Source organism: Macaca mulatta, chromosome 16 (assembly GCF_049350105.2).
Source record: "Macaca mulatta isolate MMU2019108-1 chromosome 16, T2T-MMU8v2.0, whole genome shotgun sequence".
NCBI lineage: Eukaryota > Metazoa > Chordata > Mammalia > Primates > Cercopithecidae > Macaca > Macaca mulatta.
Genome location: NC_133421.1, coordinates 62,832,399 through 62,849,762, shown reverse-complemented (window position 1 = coordinate 62,849,762; position 17,364 = coordinate 62,832,399). Strand labels below are relative to the sequence as shown.

At 57.9% G+C, this 17,364-nt stretch overlaps 1 protein-coding gene across 50 annotated transcripts in view; it reads left to right on the top strand.

The window, feature by feature from the left end:
* Positions 1–17,364, top strand: part of SRCIN1 (SRC kinase signaling inhibitor 1) — a 73,585-nt gene that overhangs the window by 30,088 nt on the left and 26,133 nt on the right. For 11 of the 50 annotated variants that reach the window (XM_077971404.1, XM_077971401.1, XM_077971412.1 and 8 more), the window contains 7 exons: positions 12,122–12,317; positions 12,900–13,098; positions 13,531–13,624; positions 14,122–14,990; positions 16,023–16,115; positions 16,351–16,394; positions 16,674–16,861. In XM_077971404.1, coding sequence (XP_077827530.1) covers positions 12,122–12,317; positions 12,900–13,098; positions 13,531–13,624; positions 14,122–14,990; positions 16,023–16,115; positions 16,351–16,394; positions 16,674–16,861 — 1,683 coding nt within the window. Of the gene's footprint in view, positions 1–1,509; positions 1,647–3,441; positions 3,827–8,308; positions 8,333–12,121; positions 12,318–12,899; positions 13,099–13,530; positions 13,625–14,121; positions 14,991–15,971; positions 16,116–16,350; positions 16,395–16,673; positions 16,862–17,364 lie in introns of those variants that run through there. The other 39 variants (XM_077971409.1, XM_001082491.5, XM_077971410.1 and 36 more) reach the window with 9 other exon arrangements.

The following is a 17,364-nucleotide window of genomic DNA, read 5'->3' as shown; positions in this document are numbered from 1 at the left end:
GAAGAGAGAAAGCCCATGATGTTTGGGGAAAGGGGACCAGGAATGTTCTACATCCATGAGGAAGTCCCAGGGGAAAAAAGGCGCCTGGACAAGGGGCCAGCAGGAGGGTGACCAGCCCTTCAGACATCCAAAAGGATGGGGAGAGAGAAACAGACATTGCGACTGACAGGGATCTGTGGGCGCAGAGGGTATTGAGAGCTTGTGTCTTGTGGTGTGGTAAAGTAATGGTCAATTTCAGGGGTTAGGAAGACTGGGGTTGGTAAAGGATCAGGAGCCCCAGCTACAGACTTACTTTGGGGAGATTGGGCCAGGAAAAGGATGAAAACAGCTGGGTGGAACTTCCAGGGGCAGCAGGCCTGGGAGAGAAGGTATGTCTAAGGGCCTCCTATGTTCTAGCATGTTCACCAGCACAGAGTGTGGAACTCAGTAAATACTTAGGAAATGAATCAAAGCCCAGCCACCCTCAAATTCATTCCTTTCTTCTTTCACTCATTCGTTTCCCCACTTAGAGTGTAAGTGGGTAGGATCTATGGCCCATTCACTTGCAATGGAATGCTCGGTGCCTAAGCATGGTGCCAGCTCAGGCAGTGTTTGTGGAATGAATGAGAGAATGAGGGAGGAATGAATCTGAGGATGCCAAGGGGAAAGAAGGCCATGGGAAACAGGTCCTAGAGGAATCTGGAAGGATGGTCTTAGGTGTGGGGTGGTCTTGGGGAATGAAGCAGGTGGAGTCACTTCCACTAAGATACAGAAAAGAAAGATATGCTGTGGGATAGAAACAACTGGGGGAAGGCTTCTCCTGCCCAGCGGTTCCTATTTCTGTGAGGTAGGTGTGACACCTTCAGTGAGGAGGGGACGAGAGCTGGGGAAGGGGAGATGGTAAGAAGCAGCTTCCTTGCCAGTGTGCAGAGGGGCATCCAAGAATTGGACACGAGGCCAGGCACAGTGGCTCATGCCTGTAATTCTAGCACTTTGGGAGGCTGAAGCAGGTTGATTTCTTAAGCCCAGGAGTTTGAGACCAGCCTAAGCAACACGGCTGTCTCTTAAAAATAATTTTTTTTTTTAATTAGCTGGGCATGGTGGTTCGTCCCTGTAGTCCTTGCTACTCAGGAGGCTGAGGTGGGAGGATCACTTGAGCCCAGGAGGTTAAGCCTGCAGTGAGCCGGGATCGTGCCACTGCACTCCAGCCTGGGAGACAGAGTGAGAACCTGTCTCAAAAAAAATAAAGTGGAGATGAGGATTTCAGGAATGTCTGATAGGGAAGGCCCTGCCCTGGGCTCAGGGAAGCCCCGGGTCTAACAGAAAAGGCAGACATCCAGAAACAGAGCAGGGCTCTAGTTAGAGAGATACCCAACCTAAGGAAAGGACTTGCCAGTGTCGCTAGACCCCTCTGCAGTATGAGCTCTGTGCCAAGGCTTACCCCAGGAATGCCCTTCCCTCCCAGTCACAGTACCCCAGCGGCTCCTGCCCGCTTCCCCTAATGGGGTGTCCCCCGCTTCGCACACACAGGTTGGCGGCTGGACCGTGGACCCCGTGTGCCTCCTCAGCTCCCTCTGCTCCCACCTCCATGGCGACTCCGCCCCCTCCGGGGCTGGCCAGCCGGCCCAGGTGAGTCACCCACCTCCACCCCACCTCCCAAGCCCATGGTGGAGTTTGGCTTTGGGGAGGACTTTTTTTTGGAGGGGGGGCGTTCAGGATTTTTATTTAGCAACCTTTTGTCTTTGGTGTAGGAGCCCCTACTTTCAGGAGACTTCTATGCCCCATACTCACATCTGCCCGATGTCTAATTCCCTGTCACTACCTCCCCAAGCCTGGTTGACTTTGGAGAAGGAATTTTTTGAGGGAACATACTCAGGATTTTTAAAAAAGTTTTTGTATCCCTTTCTCCTTTAAACAGAAATCCCCTGACCTTGCCCTGTGGGTTTTATGCCCTCCTCCCACTGAGGACCATCTTATTCCCCTCTCCACACCCTCCCCTTCGTTTCTGAGCAGATCCAGCCTTCCCCAGATGTCCCACCATCAGGAAGTTCTGCATGAAGTCTCTCTCTCACCCTTCTTGCTAAGTTCATGGCTTAGTCTCTAATTTTTAAGAAGACTTGGGTATCAAGTCATCTGTTCTGAACTTATTCCCCTCTTCCTCATCAAGCTTTGATGTCCGTTATGGGAAGATAGATCTTAGCTTAGACAGGGGCACATGTAGGCAGGATACTAGGGGCCTGGGCTCCCGGCTAGGCCTGGACATTGCTATGGGAGAAAAATAGGCATCTGAGGCCCAAAATAAGCATCAGAGTTGCAATGGGGAGGGGACAGCCCAGGGGAGGACTTGACTTGAGGATGTTCAGCTGTAGGAGGCAGAGGAGGGATAGTGGCAGGGAATCCAGTGGAAGCAGAGTGCTTAGGTCCTTACACACCCTGCTTCCCCCAGAGGACAAAAACGCTTGGCTTTTTCAAGGAGAATGAAGAGAAAGAAAATTGTGACCACCAAGGAAATGACAGGCCTTCAGAGGGAGGATGTTTTAGCCGAGTGTAACTCAAGTCTAGTAACAGATTGGCATGCTTGGCATCACTCACAGGGCATTCAGCCCAATTTCTTTCCCAGTTCCCAAGCCCCATCTTGGCTGAACTTTGGGGAATAGGAATGTGTCTGCCCCCAAGGCTGGATGGCAAGTGGGACAGACTTGTCCTGAATGGCCAAGTGCATGGTGGAGACCAAAGTGGGGCTAGGACAGGGATGGTGATAGGACAGAGGAGGATGTGATATGCACAGGCAGGGTTGGGGTGCCTTGGCTGCCCAGAGGTCCTCCCCAGATGGAGCGTCTTGGGGCTGTGATAGGGGTTGGATGATGGACAGGAGTGAGGCTGGACTGGGTGAGCTCAGTTGTCCCAAGTCAGGGGGCTAGGGGGCTGGGGATCTTGGCCTGTCCACATCTGGGATCTGCTCTGATGGGGGAAAGGGGAGCGCTTGAGCAGACCTTCTCCTGGGGCTCTGTAATTAACCAGGAAAGTGTCTGTGCATAGGATCTTGTCATCACTTGGTGCTTATCACACTCCCTGCCCCTAAGGCTGAGTCTGAGGTTCCCTTTTGTCAAGTGCAGGACCAAAGACTTTGGAAAGGCCACAACCACACAGCAGGGCAGAATCAGAGGCCATCTAGGAAACTTAGGCATACTAGGTCTCCCAGACTTGGCTAGGGATTAAGTCACGGGAGAGTTAAAGGCCAAAGGTGCACAGCGAAGACCCCGCTGGGGAGAAGCTGTGAGCTCTGAAGGTTGAGCAGGAGGCAGAACACTGTCCTCTCCCTGACCCTCCACCAGGCGGGACCTTTAGGGATGGGGGCAGTGAAGAGGATCCTGGGAGGGGACCAGAGGTTGGACTCCAAGCCACAGCCCCTCCCCCGGCTTCCACCAGGCTGTCTAACCTCCCTCCCTCCTGCTGCAACCCGAGTCCCGGGCGCCGGGCCGGCGTATCGGGTGACCGCGGCGACGCAGCCACCAGCCTCCGCCGCTCCTCTGCGGGGCTGCGCCGGCGGGGCCGCGCCGGGGGAGGGGGCCGCGAGAGGGGATGTGCACGGCGGCGCGCCGCGCAGCGCCAGGTGGAGTCGCGGTTACCGGGGCGACCGGGGCCCGGGCCGGCACGGCGGCGGCCGCGGCGGCTCTCGCATTGCAGCAAAGGGCACCGGCGGCGGCGGCCGCGGCTGCGGAGGCGGCCAGGGGAGAGAAGAGCCCGGGCGGGTGGGAGTAGGGGCCCTCCCTCCCCCGCCGGACGCAGGACCTGGGGCTGGGGACCCCGCGCGTACACCTGTGGCCGCAGGTAAGGGGGAGCGGCTGTGGGGGCCGGGATCGCCGCCTCGGGTTGGGCGAGGGGCGGGGACACGAAGATGGGGGCCCGCTCCGCGGCACCGAGAGCCATCCAGGGGTGGGGGACGCCCAGGCCATTGCAGGTTCCCGATCCCTGAGAAACGCCTCCTCCCCTCCCCCACTGCATTAGGTGCCTTCGGCGTGGGCCGGCCCCCACTCCAAAATCAGGCTGGCGCCCCCTCCCCCAACCTCGGAAAGTCATGACCTTCCCGGGGTGCGCCCTCGCCCCCAGAGTCCCACAGCACCCCCCGCACCCACCCACACACACACTGCATTGGGAAGGAGATGAGGGTGTCATCCGCACATCTGGAGGAGAGGGTCGTGCATATACATCGCGGTGGGGGCAGGCGCCCGAGGGGGGGCGAATGGCTTAGCCCCAGCCGGGGGGACGAGTGTTTACACGGACTCGTGTTCATGGGAGTTGAGAGGTGGGTGTGTGCACCGGTGCAGCAGAGCCAGGGGATTAAGGAGACGGTGCGGACCCGTGGGTTGCTCTCCCTCCTTGGAAGATGCGTGGTCGGGGCTTGAGGTCAAGAAGGGGTCATGCGCTCACTGAGCCTGCTGGGGATGCCTGCCCAGGGGAGGAAAGAGACCTCAGCTGGCTGGGCCAAGCCTCCCCAGGGGCCCTAGCCCCTCCACTCCCAGGGCATGAGGGCTGAGGAGGGAAAGACCGGCAGCAGGGGAAGTAGGAACCCGGCTACCAGTGGCTAGGATGGAGGAGAGAGGAAGGGAGTTAACTCCTTAGCTTCCAGAGGGAAGAAGCTGTTTCCTCTTCTCACCAGGAGTTTGAGGACTCCCTGGCCTGACTTCCTGGGGCCTTGAGAGACGCTCCCCTCCCCCGTTTCTCAAAGCCTGGTCCCTAGGGTCCTATGCTTCCATCTTACCCTCTTAGAACACCTCTCATTTTGCCCCAGCTCCTTTTAAGATTCCTCCCCACAAGTGGTTGCCCCTGCTGGGGTCTCTCCTACTCACTCCTTTATTTATTTCCCCCTTTCACTGTCTTTTGGGAAGGTGAGACCCCCTTCCTGACTATGGCAGAGGGGGGCAGCTTTGGCATTGGAAGATTTGGCTTGGAGTGGACAGCCAGACCTCTCCTGACCCTCCTTGCCCTCTGCCCTCCTAACTGGGGGGTTTCTGGTGTTGGGAAATTCCCAGGGAAAAGGCCCAGAAGGCTGAGCAGTGCTGGGTGCCAGGAGATGGAGGGAGTGGTGCCAGACCTGAGCATTCAGAGATCCCACCCTCCACTCATGGCTCGGTCCTATTTTATTGACATTCATTCATCGTTACATACTTGTTGAGCGCCTGCTATCCACCAGGTACTACTGGGCACAGCAGGAGGAACAGATACCCTGGAAAGGGGTGAGGAGGTAAAGGGTGCTGGAAGTTGGAAGGAGAGTGACTAGGAATGTCCCACCTTAGAGAACAGGGCAGGAGCCGTTTGCTCTCAGTCACCCTAGTCTGTCATGCGTTAAAAGTCATGGGTTAAAATCCTGGAAAGAGATAGAGAAGGGGATGGGCGATATCCCCGGAGGCCTCCCCCACCTCAGTTTATCTCACCAGAGACACTGAGTTGCCAGGAGACTGTGGGGTGGGGCCACCCCTGGTTCGTTCCTGGTGGGGCCAACATGAAAGAGGATCATTCTTCCCACTTTCCAGAGGGAGGACAGATGATGGAGGGGCAGGATTCACTCACGTACTCTACAGATCAGAACCTGAAGCTCCATATTTTGATCTCAACATCTCTCATGCATCCAAGTGACCAGCACAATCGCAGCCCCTCTTCCATCTATATCCTTTGAGGGGATTGACTGGTCTTTCCTATGGCACTGATGCCACTCAGTCCTCTCCCTTGGCTGCTGCTAGTGATATGTCCCTTCCAGGTGACTGCCCCATGGATGTGCACAGCCTTGGGACCCTGGGGCAGGCCCACATGGAGGCCATAGCCAGTGTGGCTGTGGCTAGGCCCTGTCCTTATCTCTCTCCCAGGACAACGAGGTGGGCCCCAGTCATCCGAACAGGGTACCCTGAGTCTGATGTGTTGACACTGGTGGCAGGGTGGGAGACAGGACATCTATCTATTTTGCATCAGAGGTCACCTCCCTGACTCATGATATCTGGAACATGATAGGCATGGGACAGTGGCACCCTGATCAGGGGCTTTCTCTTTGTACATGGGTGGCTCTGAGGCCGTGTGTGTGTGTGTGTGTGTGCGCGTGGTGTGTGCATTGCTTTGTGTGTGTTTCGATAGCCGGGGTTCGTGTCTCACTGTGGGTGGGCACCGTGTCTCTGTTTCTGTGGCTGCAGTGTTTTGAGGGTGAGTGTGAATGCTATCAGCACCTCTTGTCCTCTGTGACTGGCTGTGGTGCTTGTGAGAGTGTGTAAGCGAGGCAGGGGCCTGGAGGGAGGGGAACACGTTTGTGTATGAGTGGGGGCGGTCTATGTGTGAATGTCTCTGTCTCTGAGTTTCTGTTTGTTTCCAGGGCTGTTTCTGACTGGGGAGCCCCTCTCTCAGTAGGGGGGTGTGTGTGTGTGTCGCTCTGGGTGTCTGTGGAGATGTCCTTATCAGAAGATGTGTCTGAGAGTCTGGGCTCAGCTATGAGTGAGCCTGCATGTTTCGGGGAGCTATGGGTGGCCCATGTGTGTGCCACCCGTGCCTGGTGTCATAGTAGTGGTGGGTGAGGGACTCGAGGCCTTCTCTGCAGAGCAGGCCATCACCGCTGGGTCTACAGATGTGACTGTCCTCAAAACCTTCCGGTGCCCTCTGCCTGCCCCCACGTGTCCACTCCCTTTGCTACCCCTCCTGTTCCCCAGGCCACAGTCAGCTGCTGCTGGAGCCTGTTACTTGGCCCCTGGTCTCCCCTACCCTCAGTACCTGTGGGCATCCCCTAGCACCACTGGGGGTGGCCTCAGTCCAGAGATGATTCCAGGCATTGGCTGGGACACAGACTACAGACTTTGTTGTCCCCTTCTGCTGTCTGGTATGTGACTGTTTGTTTGTTTGTTGTTGTTTGTTTGTTTTCCAGAGCGAATGTTGGGGGAAGGATGGGGATGATGGCTTAGGAGGGGGTCCTGGCAAATAACCCTCTTGGTCCCAGCCCCAGCCCAGTGTCACCCCTACCCCAAAAGTCTGCCTTAGGTAAAGCCTCCAGCCAGAGTGTCCCTCGACTCAGCCCCTTCCAACTCCTCCCTGCCAGGAAAGCATTCAGGTGGCCCAGGACACCCTGGCATGGTGTTTCTTCCCCCAGGGGCGCCCTGGATGTCCCTCTCCTCTGCCAGTGGCTCTAAGGCCTGGGGATGTTGTCTGCTCGTGCCAGGCACCCCCGGGCCAGGCCATCTGCTGCCTCCATCTCCCTGCTGAGGCTGGCACCGGTCAGCAGGGTGCCTCGGCTTTGCCAAGAACCAACCCAGCCCCAGGGCTGCTCCTTCCTTGTACTAAGCCATCTGGAAGGGCCTTCTGGTCTCTAGGGAAGGTAGGGCAACCCTCGGTTACTGCAAATGAGGGGGACTCTCCAGCTTCCCATTCTAGGGATGCTAAGAGGGATGCGAGGAGCACTCCTCAATCCCAGCCAGCCACTGTCCCCAGTCTCCCCAACTCCCTTCACTGCCCCCAGCTCCCCAGCCATTGATTGCCCAGTGAGTGAGGTTCCTGGCATCTGGCTGCTCTGCTCTGTAAACTAGATCCATTATGCTGTATAGGCCTCTCTCTCTTGGCCTTGGCCCCTAGCCCCCCTCCTCCGACCCCTGCTCCATTCACCCTGATCCACCCGATCCACTCCTGCCCCAGGGTCTAGTTCTGATTCCACTCTGCTCCATTCAGACACTTTCTGCTTGTTCACCCAGAAGTCTAAATACTTTCTCTCAGCAGTTATGGCCACTCATCATCTGGCCTCAGCCTCCCACTCCCCACCCTTTGCAGCCTAATCTGCTACTTTCCCAGCTGCACCCCAGCCAATGTGGACTAGCGACTTCCCTCAACTCCGTCTCCACTTGTTTGCCCCTGGGCACTTGCCCACGCCATACCCCCCTGCCCAGCAGGCCTCTCCTCCCAGTCTCCAGCTGCTGGTTTTTCCAGACCCATCTCAAATGCCACCTCTTCCAAGCACTGTTCCCTGGCCTGCCATTTCTCTGACCCCACAGCTCAGCTTTGTCACTGCCTCTCTTGTGACTGCCTCATGGGTTTGCTCTATCACCATCCTGTGTGCCTTTTCCCACCGGTAACTCTGGGAGGAGTCGCTGTAGCGCCTGCTTGGGGCCATCCTGGGTATACCATGGTGTTCCAGGTCTCAGTAGAGAATGGATGTATCAAGCATGACTTCCTTCCTGCTCCTGGGAGGGTGGCGGGCCCTTGTCCTAGGGCTGAGTGCTGAGTTCCAAGGGTCTCTAACCTGCCCCTGCCCCTCTTTTCCCCTCCTGGGCCCCCTCATAACCATCTCTTCTCTTATTTCCATCAGCAGCCAAACTACTGGAGTTTCAAGGTCAGTGTGTGATGCCTCTGCTCCCATGACAACTGCATGTGCTCTCCCTCCCCTGCCCCTGCCTCTCCCTTGCACAGGCTTTGCACTGGGGTGCGTGTCTGCACGGGCACCTTCTGGTATGGGCGGTGGGCCTTGAGGCTGCAGGCTGTGGCTGCTGCTTTGGGAGAGTCTGGGTTCGCCTGTCAGGGGCTTGGGGATGGAGTGGGAGTTTGGGCCACCCTTGCTGGGGGTCTGGGCTAGAAATTCTCAGTCCCCAGGCATCCCTAGCCCCTGAGGGGCATTTTGGAATGGCATACATTTTCCCTAGCCTGGAGAGACTGCTGGCTCTGAGTTAGGGACCTAGACCCTTGTTGTGGGCCCTCTTCTTTGAATTCATATCTCACCTCCCAGGGAGGCCCTGTAACTGTGATGGGTCCCTCTTCCTTTTCTTTCTCTCCACCATGGGGGCTGGTCAGTGCTAGGCAGGAGACTCTTAGTCCTACACCCTCAACCCTTTTGTCTAAGTGGAGGGCTAAGCTCAGGGATAGGTACCTTCCTGCCTCCTCCTGAGCTCTGGCCTTTCCAAGCTGAGACAGCTGTCTGCCCTTCCCAGGGTATCCTGCTGACCCCTGGGGGAGCAGCCTCAGGCACCTGCTTGCCTCCTGGAGTCTCTGGCCTCCCAAGTCACAGGCATCATGACAGGGGGTGGGAGGCATCCCATCCAGACTCCCCAGGTGTCTTACTTGCATGCATTCTTCCTAGCACTGCAAGAAGTCCTTGAATCAGAGAATCATGGAGTCAAAGTCACAGTGTCAAGCATAGCCTCTTTGGAGGAGGCAGTTGAGGGTAGTGGTTCAGTGCATGGACCCCAGAGCCAGGCTGCTTAGTGGTGAATTCCATCCAGTGTGCTGCTAACTAGCTTGGTGACCTGGGGCAAGTTACATATCCTGTCAGCCATGGTTTCTCCTCTGTAGAGTGGAATGACAATGTCTGCATCATAAAATTGTTGTAAAGACAGGAAAAAGAGGCCGGATGTGCTGGGTCATGCCTGTAATCCCAGCACTTTTGGAGGCCGAGGCATGTGGAACGCTTGAGCCCAGGAGTTCGACACCAGCCTGGGCAATGTAGTGAGAAGTTGTTGGCTGAGGAGAGAGGCTGAGGTGGGAGGATCACTTGAATTTGGGAGATTGAGGCTGCAGTGAGCTATGTTCGCACCACTGCACTCCAGCCTGGGTGACAGAGCAAGGCTGTATCTCAGGAAAAAAAAAAAAAAAAAGAAAGAAAAGAAAGAAAGGAAAGAAAAGAAAGAGAAAAAAAGAGGGGATGCATGTTCCTGGCAGTGCCTGGCTCCTGGTGAGCCCTACATGGTAGCTCACCTCATTAGCTACTGAATCATGGACTCTGCCTTGATTCTCAAACCTAGAAATCAGAATCGCCTTAGGAACTTGTCAAAAATCTCGAACCTCAGGCTCCAATCCCCAGAGATTCTGGTTCAGTGAATATGGGGTCCTGGAAAGGGTATTTTAAAAAGCTCCCAAGTGACTCTTTCCTAGTCTATGGACAACCTCTGGGAATCTCAGATCCACGAGCACTCCCTGAAACACCCTGGTGATAGGCGCTCTCTACCTCCCATGGCAACCCCTGTCCTATCTTTGGAGAGCTCTGCTTGACTCACTGTTTTGTTCTTCTGCCATCTTCCTTATGGTGGGGAAGTCCTTCTGGATGTTTCACTTTCCTCTGCCCTATCGTCTCAGCCCAAGGATGGAGAGAAGTGGCAGCAGGTTTTCCCTCCTCTCGAGAGGGTTTTCTGTACAGGCTGTGAGAATGGAAAGGTGCCCATGGGGCTAGGAAGTGGTGGAGCATCTCTTCTTGCAGGGTTTCTGCCTTCTTGGCAGGCAGCAACCCCCAGGATCCCTGCCCTGCCTCCCTTCATTTGGACCCCTGTTCCACCTCCTTACTGGCACCTCACTGGTGTCCCCCCGGCACCATGGCCACCCCCTACTCTTCATCATTGCTGGCTGCCTCATGCTGCCTGAATTCTGTAGCCCCTCATCCGCACCAGCCTGGCAACCACTGACCTTTTAGTTGCCAGGCAACCCCATGACCACCAGACCAGACCTGGTTCCCCACACTGCTGCAGAGCTCCCCGCCCTTCAGCTGGGATGAAGGTGAGACAGAGGGGTGTGGGCTGGCACTGGTGGTCAGCCTAGAGCTGAGCCATAGCCTCTCGGTCACAAGCACAAGTGGCCCCTCCCTGCTGCCCCCGGGCCCGTTTCTGTGCTGCCTTCCTCCTGCCAAGACCCGCGCCCGCCCAGTGGTCAAGGCATTGTGCTTGAGAGGGGAAGCTTCCTGATCCTCACATCTGATCTATTATGGTCCCCAAACCCTCAAGGCCACCTTGGGGACAGCTGGGCATACTCGCCCATCAGAAGAAGATGCTCTCCCTTTAAGAGTGCTAATCCAATTGGAATATTAAATTGAGTTAATATGAAGATGGAGATTAATTAGGGGTAAATCAGGAATTGGGAAGAGAGGGAGCTGAAGAGGAAAATAAATCATTCCTTTTTAGAGATATTTTATTGTTGTCTTTTTTTAATTATAAAAGGAATCTATTCACACAGTTTTGTAGAGAAATCTATAAAGTCAAAAAAGGAAACTGTCAACCCTGAGATAACCAGTGTTAATGGTTTTGAGTGATTTGTTGTTAAAAATAGACAATTTGTTTTACAAAAAAATGTAATTGGGCAACATTATTTCTTGACAGTATATGTATATGTAATACATATGTGTATATAATGCACATAACATGGAAAGATGTAGATCAGATTCATTATCTCACTCCTTGTACCAGTTTCTGTACAACCACCAGATTTCTTGCCCAGGGACTAGGGCAGAATGTCAGGGGCTGTGGTCCTGAGTGACATCCCCAGGTTTCAGCCAAAAGTAGGCTCTTAAAGTGTGGTTGAAATAATCCTGACTCCTCCTCCCCCACGGAGAGAGCCATCAAGCTATCCTGTGACATCCTTCCCTACCCCCAGCCAGATATCAGCCTCAGCTACAGCTTCAGAGAAGTGGCTGCTGTCTCTCAGAGGGTCCTGGGGGAGGTTGGCTGGCTGTGTGGCAGCATGTGCCTTGCAAGGAGGGGCTGAGGCCTGGCACATGTGTCATGTGTGCATGTGTGTCACATCAGACTTAACATGTGCATTGTGGGCACTGGGCAGGTCGTCTCAAATCCAGGTCCAGCTGGCTTTGAGAAGTTTGGGATAGTTTTCTCAGTCACCCTAAATCAAGGACATTCCCTCTGTCCAGCTCTGTCAGGGTCTGCATCCCCTCAAAGCTGGGATCCTGGGGTCCCAGCTCTCTTTGCTTTCTCCCTGGGCCCTGCTTCCCACCCCACCCCCACCCTCTGAACTCCATGAAGAATAAATTATCTGCTCACAAACCCGCCACTTAATTAATGTCTGGAACTAATGCCCCAATTTGCTCAACTATTCTGCTGCTCACCTCGGTAACAAATTGGTGTTGTTGTTGTTCTTCGGAAGCCTGAAATAGCAGCCGTGCCCATGGCTCCCACTCACATGGCCTCTTGTCTGTCTTCCCAGGGTGCCTGGGTCCTTTGCCCACTCCTTACCTGCCAGGTGTCCCAGGGAGGCCAAGGCTGGGAGAGACTGGGGAACTCTCTTGTGGCCATGCCAGGAGTCTGTAATCTGTTTGGGTGTCACTGGCTGGCAGGACCTTCCCAGGCCTGGATATGGGCAGTGACAGGGGGTGCTCATCCTTGATTCCTCTCGCCCTGCCCGGCCCCTGCAGACCCGCAGCTCACGCCACACTCAGGGAGCCCAGCCCGGGCTGGCAGACCAGGCAGCAAAGCTGTCCTACGCCTCGGCCGAGTCGCTGGAGACCATGTCGGAGGCCGAGCTGCCCCTGGGTTTCAGCAGGATGAACCGCTTCCGACAGAGCCTGCCTCTCTCCCGCTCGGCCAGCCAGACCAAGCTGCGCTCCCCAGGTACTGCCCGCTCGGTCCACCCTCCCTCCCGGCACAGGCTCCTCCCTCTGCTCTTCACTCTCTGGAGCCCCCTCCTCCCCTGCAGCATGCCAGCTCGCCTCAAGCTCTGCTCTCTCTCCCTCAGCAACCCCAGCTCTCTCCATTTCTCTCTTGCCCTCAGCATCCCCACCCAACCCCTTTTCCTCCAAGCCTCCTCTCTCCCTCCTGCTTCCTTTTCTGTCCGTTTCTTTCATCCCTCCCTTCTCTCCCATCTCCCTTCTCTAACTCTCTCCAACCTCTCTCTCCATCAGCTCACTTCCTCTCAGTTTCCGTCCCACCTGCTCCTACCCCTACTTCCATTTTCTTGTCCAAATTCCTCCAACTGCCTGGAGTCCAGTGAGTGCCTTGAGAGGCTGGAGACCCGGCCTGGCGCCCCCGCCGGCAGCATGAGAGGTGCCTGGGTGCACCTGCACTCGGGGGCGGCGTCTGGCCTCAGACCCTGCCGCTGCGGGGCTGGCGCAGCTCCCGAAAGCTCCCCGCGTTCTCCTGGAAGGCGGCGTGGAGACGGCGGCAGTGACAGCGAGAGCGGTGTCTCCTTCGCAGGGGTGCTGTTCCTGCAGTTCGGGGAGGAGACTCGGCGCGTGCACATCACGCACGAGGTCAGCAGCCTGGACACGCTGCACGCACTCATCGCGCATATGTTCCCGCAGAAGCTCACCATGGGCATGCTTAAGTCGCCCAATACCGCCATCCTCATCAAAGACGAGGCTCGCAACGTCTTCTACGAGCTGGAGGACGTCCGGTGGGCGTAGCCCCAGGGGGATGCGGGAGGGCTTTCCCACACTCCTCCTCTGCCGGGTGCTGGACCCCGCCGGCCCTTCCCCAGCTCCTTCCTGACCCGATCTCAGCCTTTCCCCCCCCCCTCCCAGAGCCCTACCGCCCCGCCCCCTTCCTGGGCCATCTCAGCCCCACCCCCTCTCTAAATCATCCACCCCCGCTGGTTCCCTTTGCTTTGAGCTAACCTGAAAATGGCGCCTGAGACCAGGACGAGGCCGGGGTGGAGGCTGCTGGGCGTGTGTGCTTGTGGCAGGCAGCCTGAGCGAAGGATTTAGGAAAGAGTTGGGGCTCCCGGTGCCTCTGGCCACCCCTCTTCTCTTGGCCTGGAGAAGCCACCCCTTCTCATTGTGCACGGCTGGGAGATGGGTGGTGACCCCCGTCCCCCCGCCTCTCCCAGGGACATCCAGGACCGCAGTATAATCAAGATCTATAGGAAGGAGCCCCTCTACGCTGCCTTCCCTGGCTCACACCTCACCAACGGGGACCTCCGGGTATGGCTGGGCATGCCCAGGGCATTGGGGAGGCTGGGCACATGGGGTCCAGGGGAGCAGGGTCTGGGAAGTTGTCATCGGGAACCAGGGCCAGTTTTGGAGAAGGGAGCATAGAGGCTGAAGGGTTAGGGAAGAGCCCCTCTCCCACCTGCTACTTTCCTCTCCATTCCGGGCCTGTCCACTTGGGATTTTGCTAATTTGCCTCCAGATATTCTAAGGCCTCTCTCAGGAGCTGGAGCCACCGCTTCCCCTTCTACTTCCCACCCCTCACGGTAGCTGAGCTGAAGGTTACCCCTTGGTGCCTCTTCATCAGCCACCTTTTCCGCCATGCTGGAAACCCTGATGGGAAAGGGGCCCTAGACGCAGCAGGATGGAGGGAGGGCTGAGACCTGAAGGGACTTCCTAAGCGTCAGGGAGGAGATGCTGGCTGCTCAAGCAAGGGGCAGGGGTGTCTTTGGTGACCAGCCCCGTGGGGTTCCGGGCTGTCTTCTGCGCAGAGAGAGATGGTGTACGCGTCGCGGGAGTCGTCGCCCACGCGGCGCCTCAACAATCTGTCGCCAGCGCCGCACCTGGCGTCCGGCTCGCCGCCGCCCGGGCTGCCGTCGGGGCTGCCATCGGGGCTGCAGTCCGGCTCGCCGTCGCGCTCGCGTCTCTCGTACGCCGGGGGGCGGCCGCCCTCGTATGCCGGCAGCCCGGTGCACCACGCGGCCGAAAGGCTGGGAGGCGCCCCGCCCGCCCAGGGCGTCAGCCCCAGCCCCAGCGCCATCCTGGAGCGGCGCGACGTGAAGCCGGACGAGGACCTGGCGGGCAAGGCGGGCGGCATGGTGCTGGTGAAGGGCGAGGGTCTCTATGCAGACCCCTACGGGTTACTGCACGAGGGCCGTCTGAGCCTGGCCGCGGCAGCCGGCGACCCGTTCGCCTACCCGGGAGCTGGCGGCCTCTACAAGCGCGGCTCGGTGCGCTCGCTAAGCACCTACTCGGCCGCCGCTCTGCAGTCCGATCTGGAGGACTCCCTGTACAAGGCTGCGGGCGGCGGCGGCGGCCCGCTGTACGGCGACGGCTACGGCTTCCGCCTGCCGCCCTCGTCACCGCAGAAGCTGGCCGACGTGGCAGGGCCCCCCGGAGGCCCCCCGCCGCCGCACAGCCCCTACTCGGGGCCGCCCAGCCGCGGCTCGCCAGTGCGCCAGTCCTTCCGCAAGGACTCGGGCTCCTCGTCCGTCTTCGCCGAGAGTCCTGGAGGGAAGACCCGCAGCGCGGGGAGCGCCTCGACAGCCGGAGCTCCCCCTTCGGAGCTCTTCCCTGGGCCTGGGGAGCGCTCGCTGGTGGGGTTCGGGCCGCCAGTGCCAGCCAAGGACACGGAGACCAGGTGAGGGACGTTAATCAGGCTTCAGGGACTGGGGGTGGGGGGTGCGCTGCGGAGAGGGTGCACGGCAGAGTCCGTGGCAGGTGTGTGTCCTGGACTGAGATCCCGGAGTCCTTTGGAGACCTTGAGTAGTCTTGAAGGGTGGCCAGAAAGCATCTTGGATGTGGCAGGGAGGGCATTGGAAAGACCAGCTTGTCATTTTCCTCCCATCCGCAAGACTCAAGGGGGTAGTTGAGAGGTCCCCAGACGAGGACTCTGGAGACTTGTGTTTGCATCCATTTTCTAAGCTTCAGTTTCCCCAACTGTAAAATTGAGGGGCTGAACCACTTTTAGTGGCTTTCCAGCTTAAGAGTTTGCAGCAGTGAGAGCTGTCCAGCACCGGGACAGCTGAAGTCCACTGGGGAGGAGGGTGCTATTGAGAAATGGCCACGGGGAAAGGAGCACATTCGGGTACCTAGCCTCCAGGCTGAGGAGCCCCTGCCCATCGCTCAGTCCCCTCCTAAGGGTGCAGGGCTGGAGGAGGTAACCAGGGCAGTAGGTAACCTGCGCCCTCAGGCAGCGCTGCTGAGCAGTGAGAAGCCATTGGCCTTCACACAGCTCTTACGTGGCCTGTGTGCCAGGCACTGCACACGCTACTGTCAGTGCCAAGCTGGGCAAACCCAGTTCCTGTCCTGGTCTAGTGGGGAGACACTCAACATACCTCCACTTCCCTTGGGTGGTGTGGAAGGAGGGGTTCCTCGGGGCTCCTGGGGTCTGTGGAATGTTTTTGGGAGGGGGTCAGGAGAAAGGCAGAGCAGGCAGGGGAAAGCATTGCCAGGCATGGAGAGATCAGCGTGCAGCCTTTAGGGAGGGAGTGAAAGGTGAGATGGGAGGCTTTGGACCTGATCCTTAGGCTTGGGGCCCTTTGGGTTGTCTGTGTTTTGGTAGCCAGGGATGGGACGGTGTTTCTTCTGGTTACCAATTTAGGAATGGGGGGCTGGGCAGGAGAGACCCTATGCTCAGAGGCGAGGTTGCCCAGACCCCCTTCCTCCCCAGGGAGCGCATGGAGGCTATGGAGAAGCAGATTGCCAGCCTCACAGGCCTGGTGCAGAGCGCCTTACTTCGAGGCTCTGAGCCTGAGACCCCCAGGTGAGGCCCCTCTCCCAACACCACTGCCAGGGCCTGGGGGTGGAGCAGGAGGAAGGGGAAATGGGCATCAGCTCTGCCAGTGTCTCACTGGGTGACCTTGGGTGAATCCCTTCCCTTCTCTGGGACTCTATCCTGACATCAGAGAGCTGGAGGAGATGACATCTAAGGTCCCACCCAGCTCTGGAGGTCTGGGGCTGGCTTGGACCCCCTAATGGCTTTTTTCCCTGTGCCACAGTGAGAAGATTGAAGGCTCCAACGGAGCAGCTACCCCCTCAGCACGTGAGTGACCCTCCCCCTCCCCCATCCTTGTTCTCTCAGAGGCTGCTTCCTAATCTATAAAGTGGGGATTAAGCAATAGCTACATCACTAGCCTTAGCCCAAGAGGTCTTTGCCCTGGCACTTTGGTCCCCACCCTTAGGGCTGGCCACTTGGGGCAGGTAGTCAGAGCCACGGGGTTCTCTGGCTATGTGGTGGAGAGTAGGGAGGACGCTGTCCCAGCCCAGTCCTTCCCAGGCTCACAGTTTGTTCACTTTCTCCTATCCTCGTGGTCCTCTGCAGCCTGTGGGTCAGGCGGCCGGAGCAGCGGGGCCACCCCTGTGTCCGGCCCGCCCCCGCCCTCGGCCAGCAGCACCCCTGCAGGGCAGCCTACCGCCGTTAGTCGGCTACAGATGCAGCTTCACCTGCGAGGCCTGCAGAACAGCGCCAGTGACTTGCGCGGCCAGCTCCAGCAGTTGCGCAAGCTCCAGGTACCGCCCCGTCCCGGGCATCGCCCCACCAACGCTCACCTACTGGTCGAAGCCCCTTGCCACAAATCCTGTCCCATCCCCTACTACCTCATCCTTTTCCCAGAGCTCCCACGCCCGAGTCCTTCGCCACTCACTGGTCTCTCTCCGAACCCTTTCTCCCCTTCCCCTTTCTTGAGCTTCTGCCCCCTCGCTGAACCTCCGCTTCCTCACCAAGGCCCTACCCCTCGCCCGTATCCCCCTCATTGAGCCCTCCTTTTCCTTCCCTGAGTCCCCATCGCCCTCTTGGAGCCCCAGTCACCTACTGAGCCCCTCCTTCGTCAGTATCCCTCGGGGCAGTTCCAGTTCCTTCCTGCCCTGCAACCCTTTCCCTAAGTCAGCCAGAGCCCTTCCCCCAAGTCCCCTCAGCTCCTCCCTCCTGAGCCCTGACAGTCTCCCCCGGCCCTGCCTGGCAGATGGTCCCACCTGTCAGGAGCTTGGCACCGCCGTGTCCGCTCCTCAAGCGG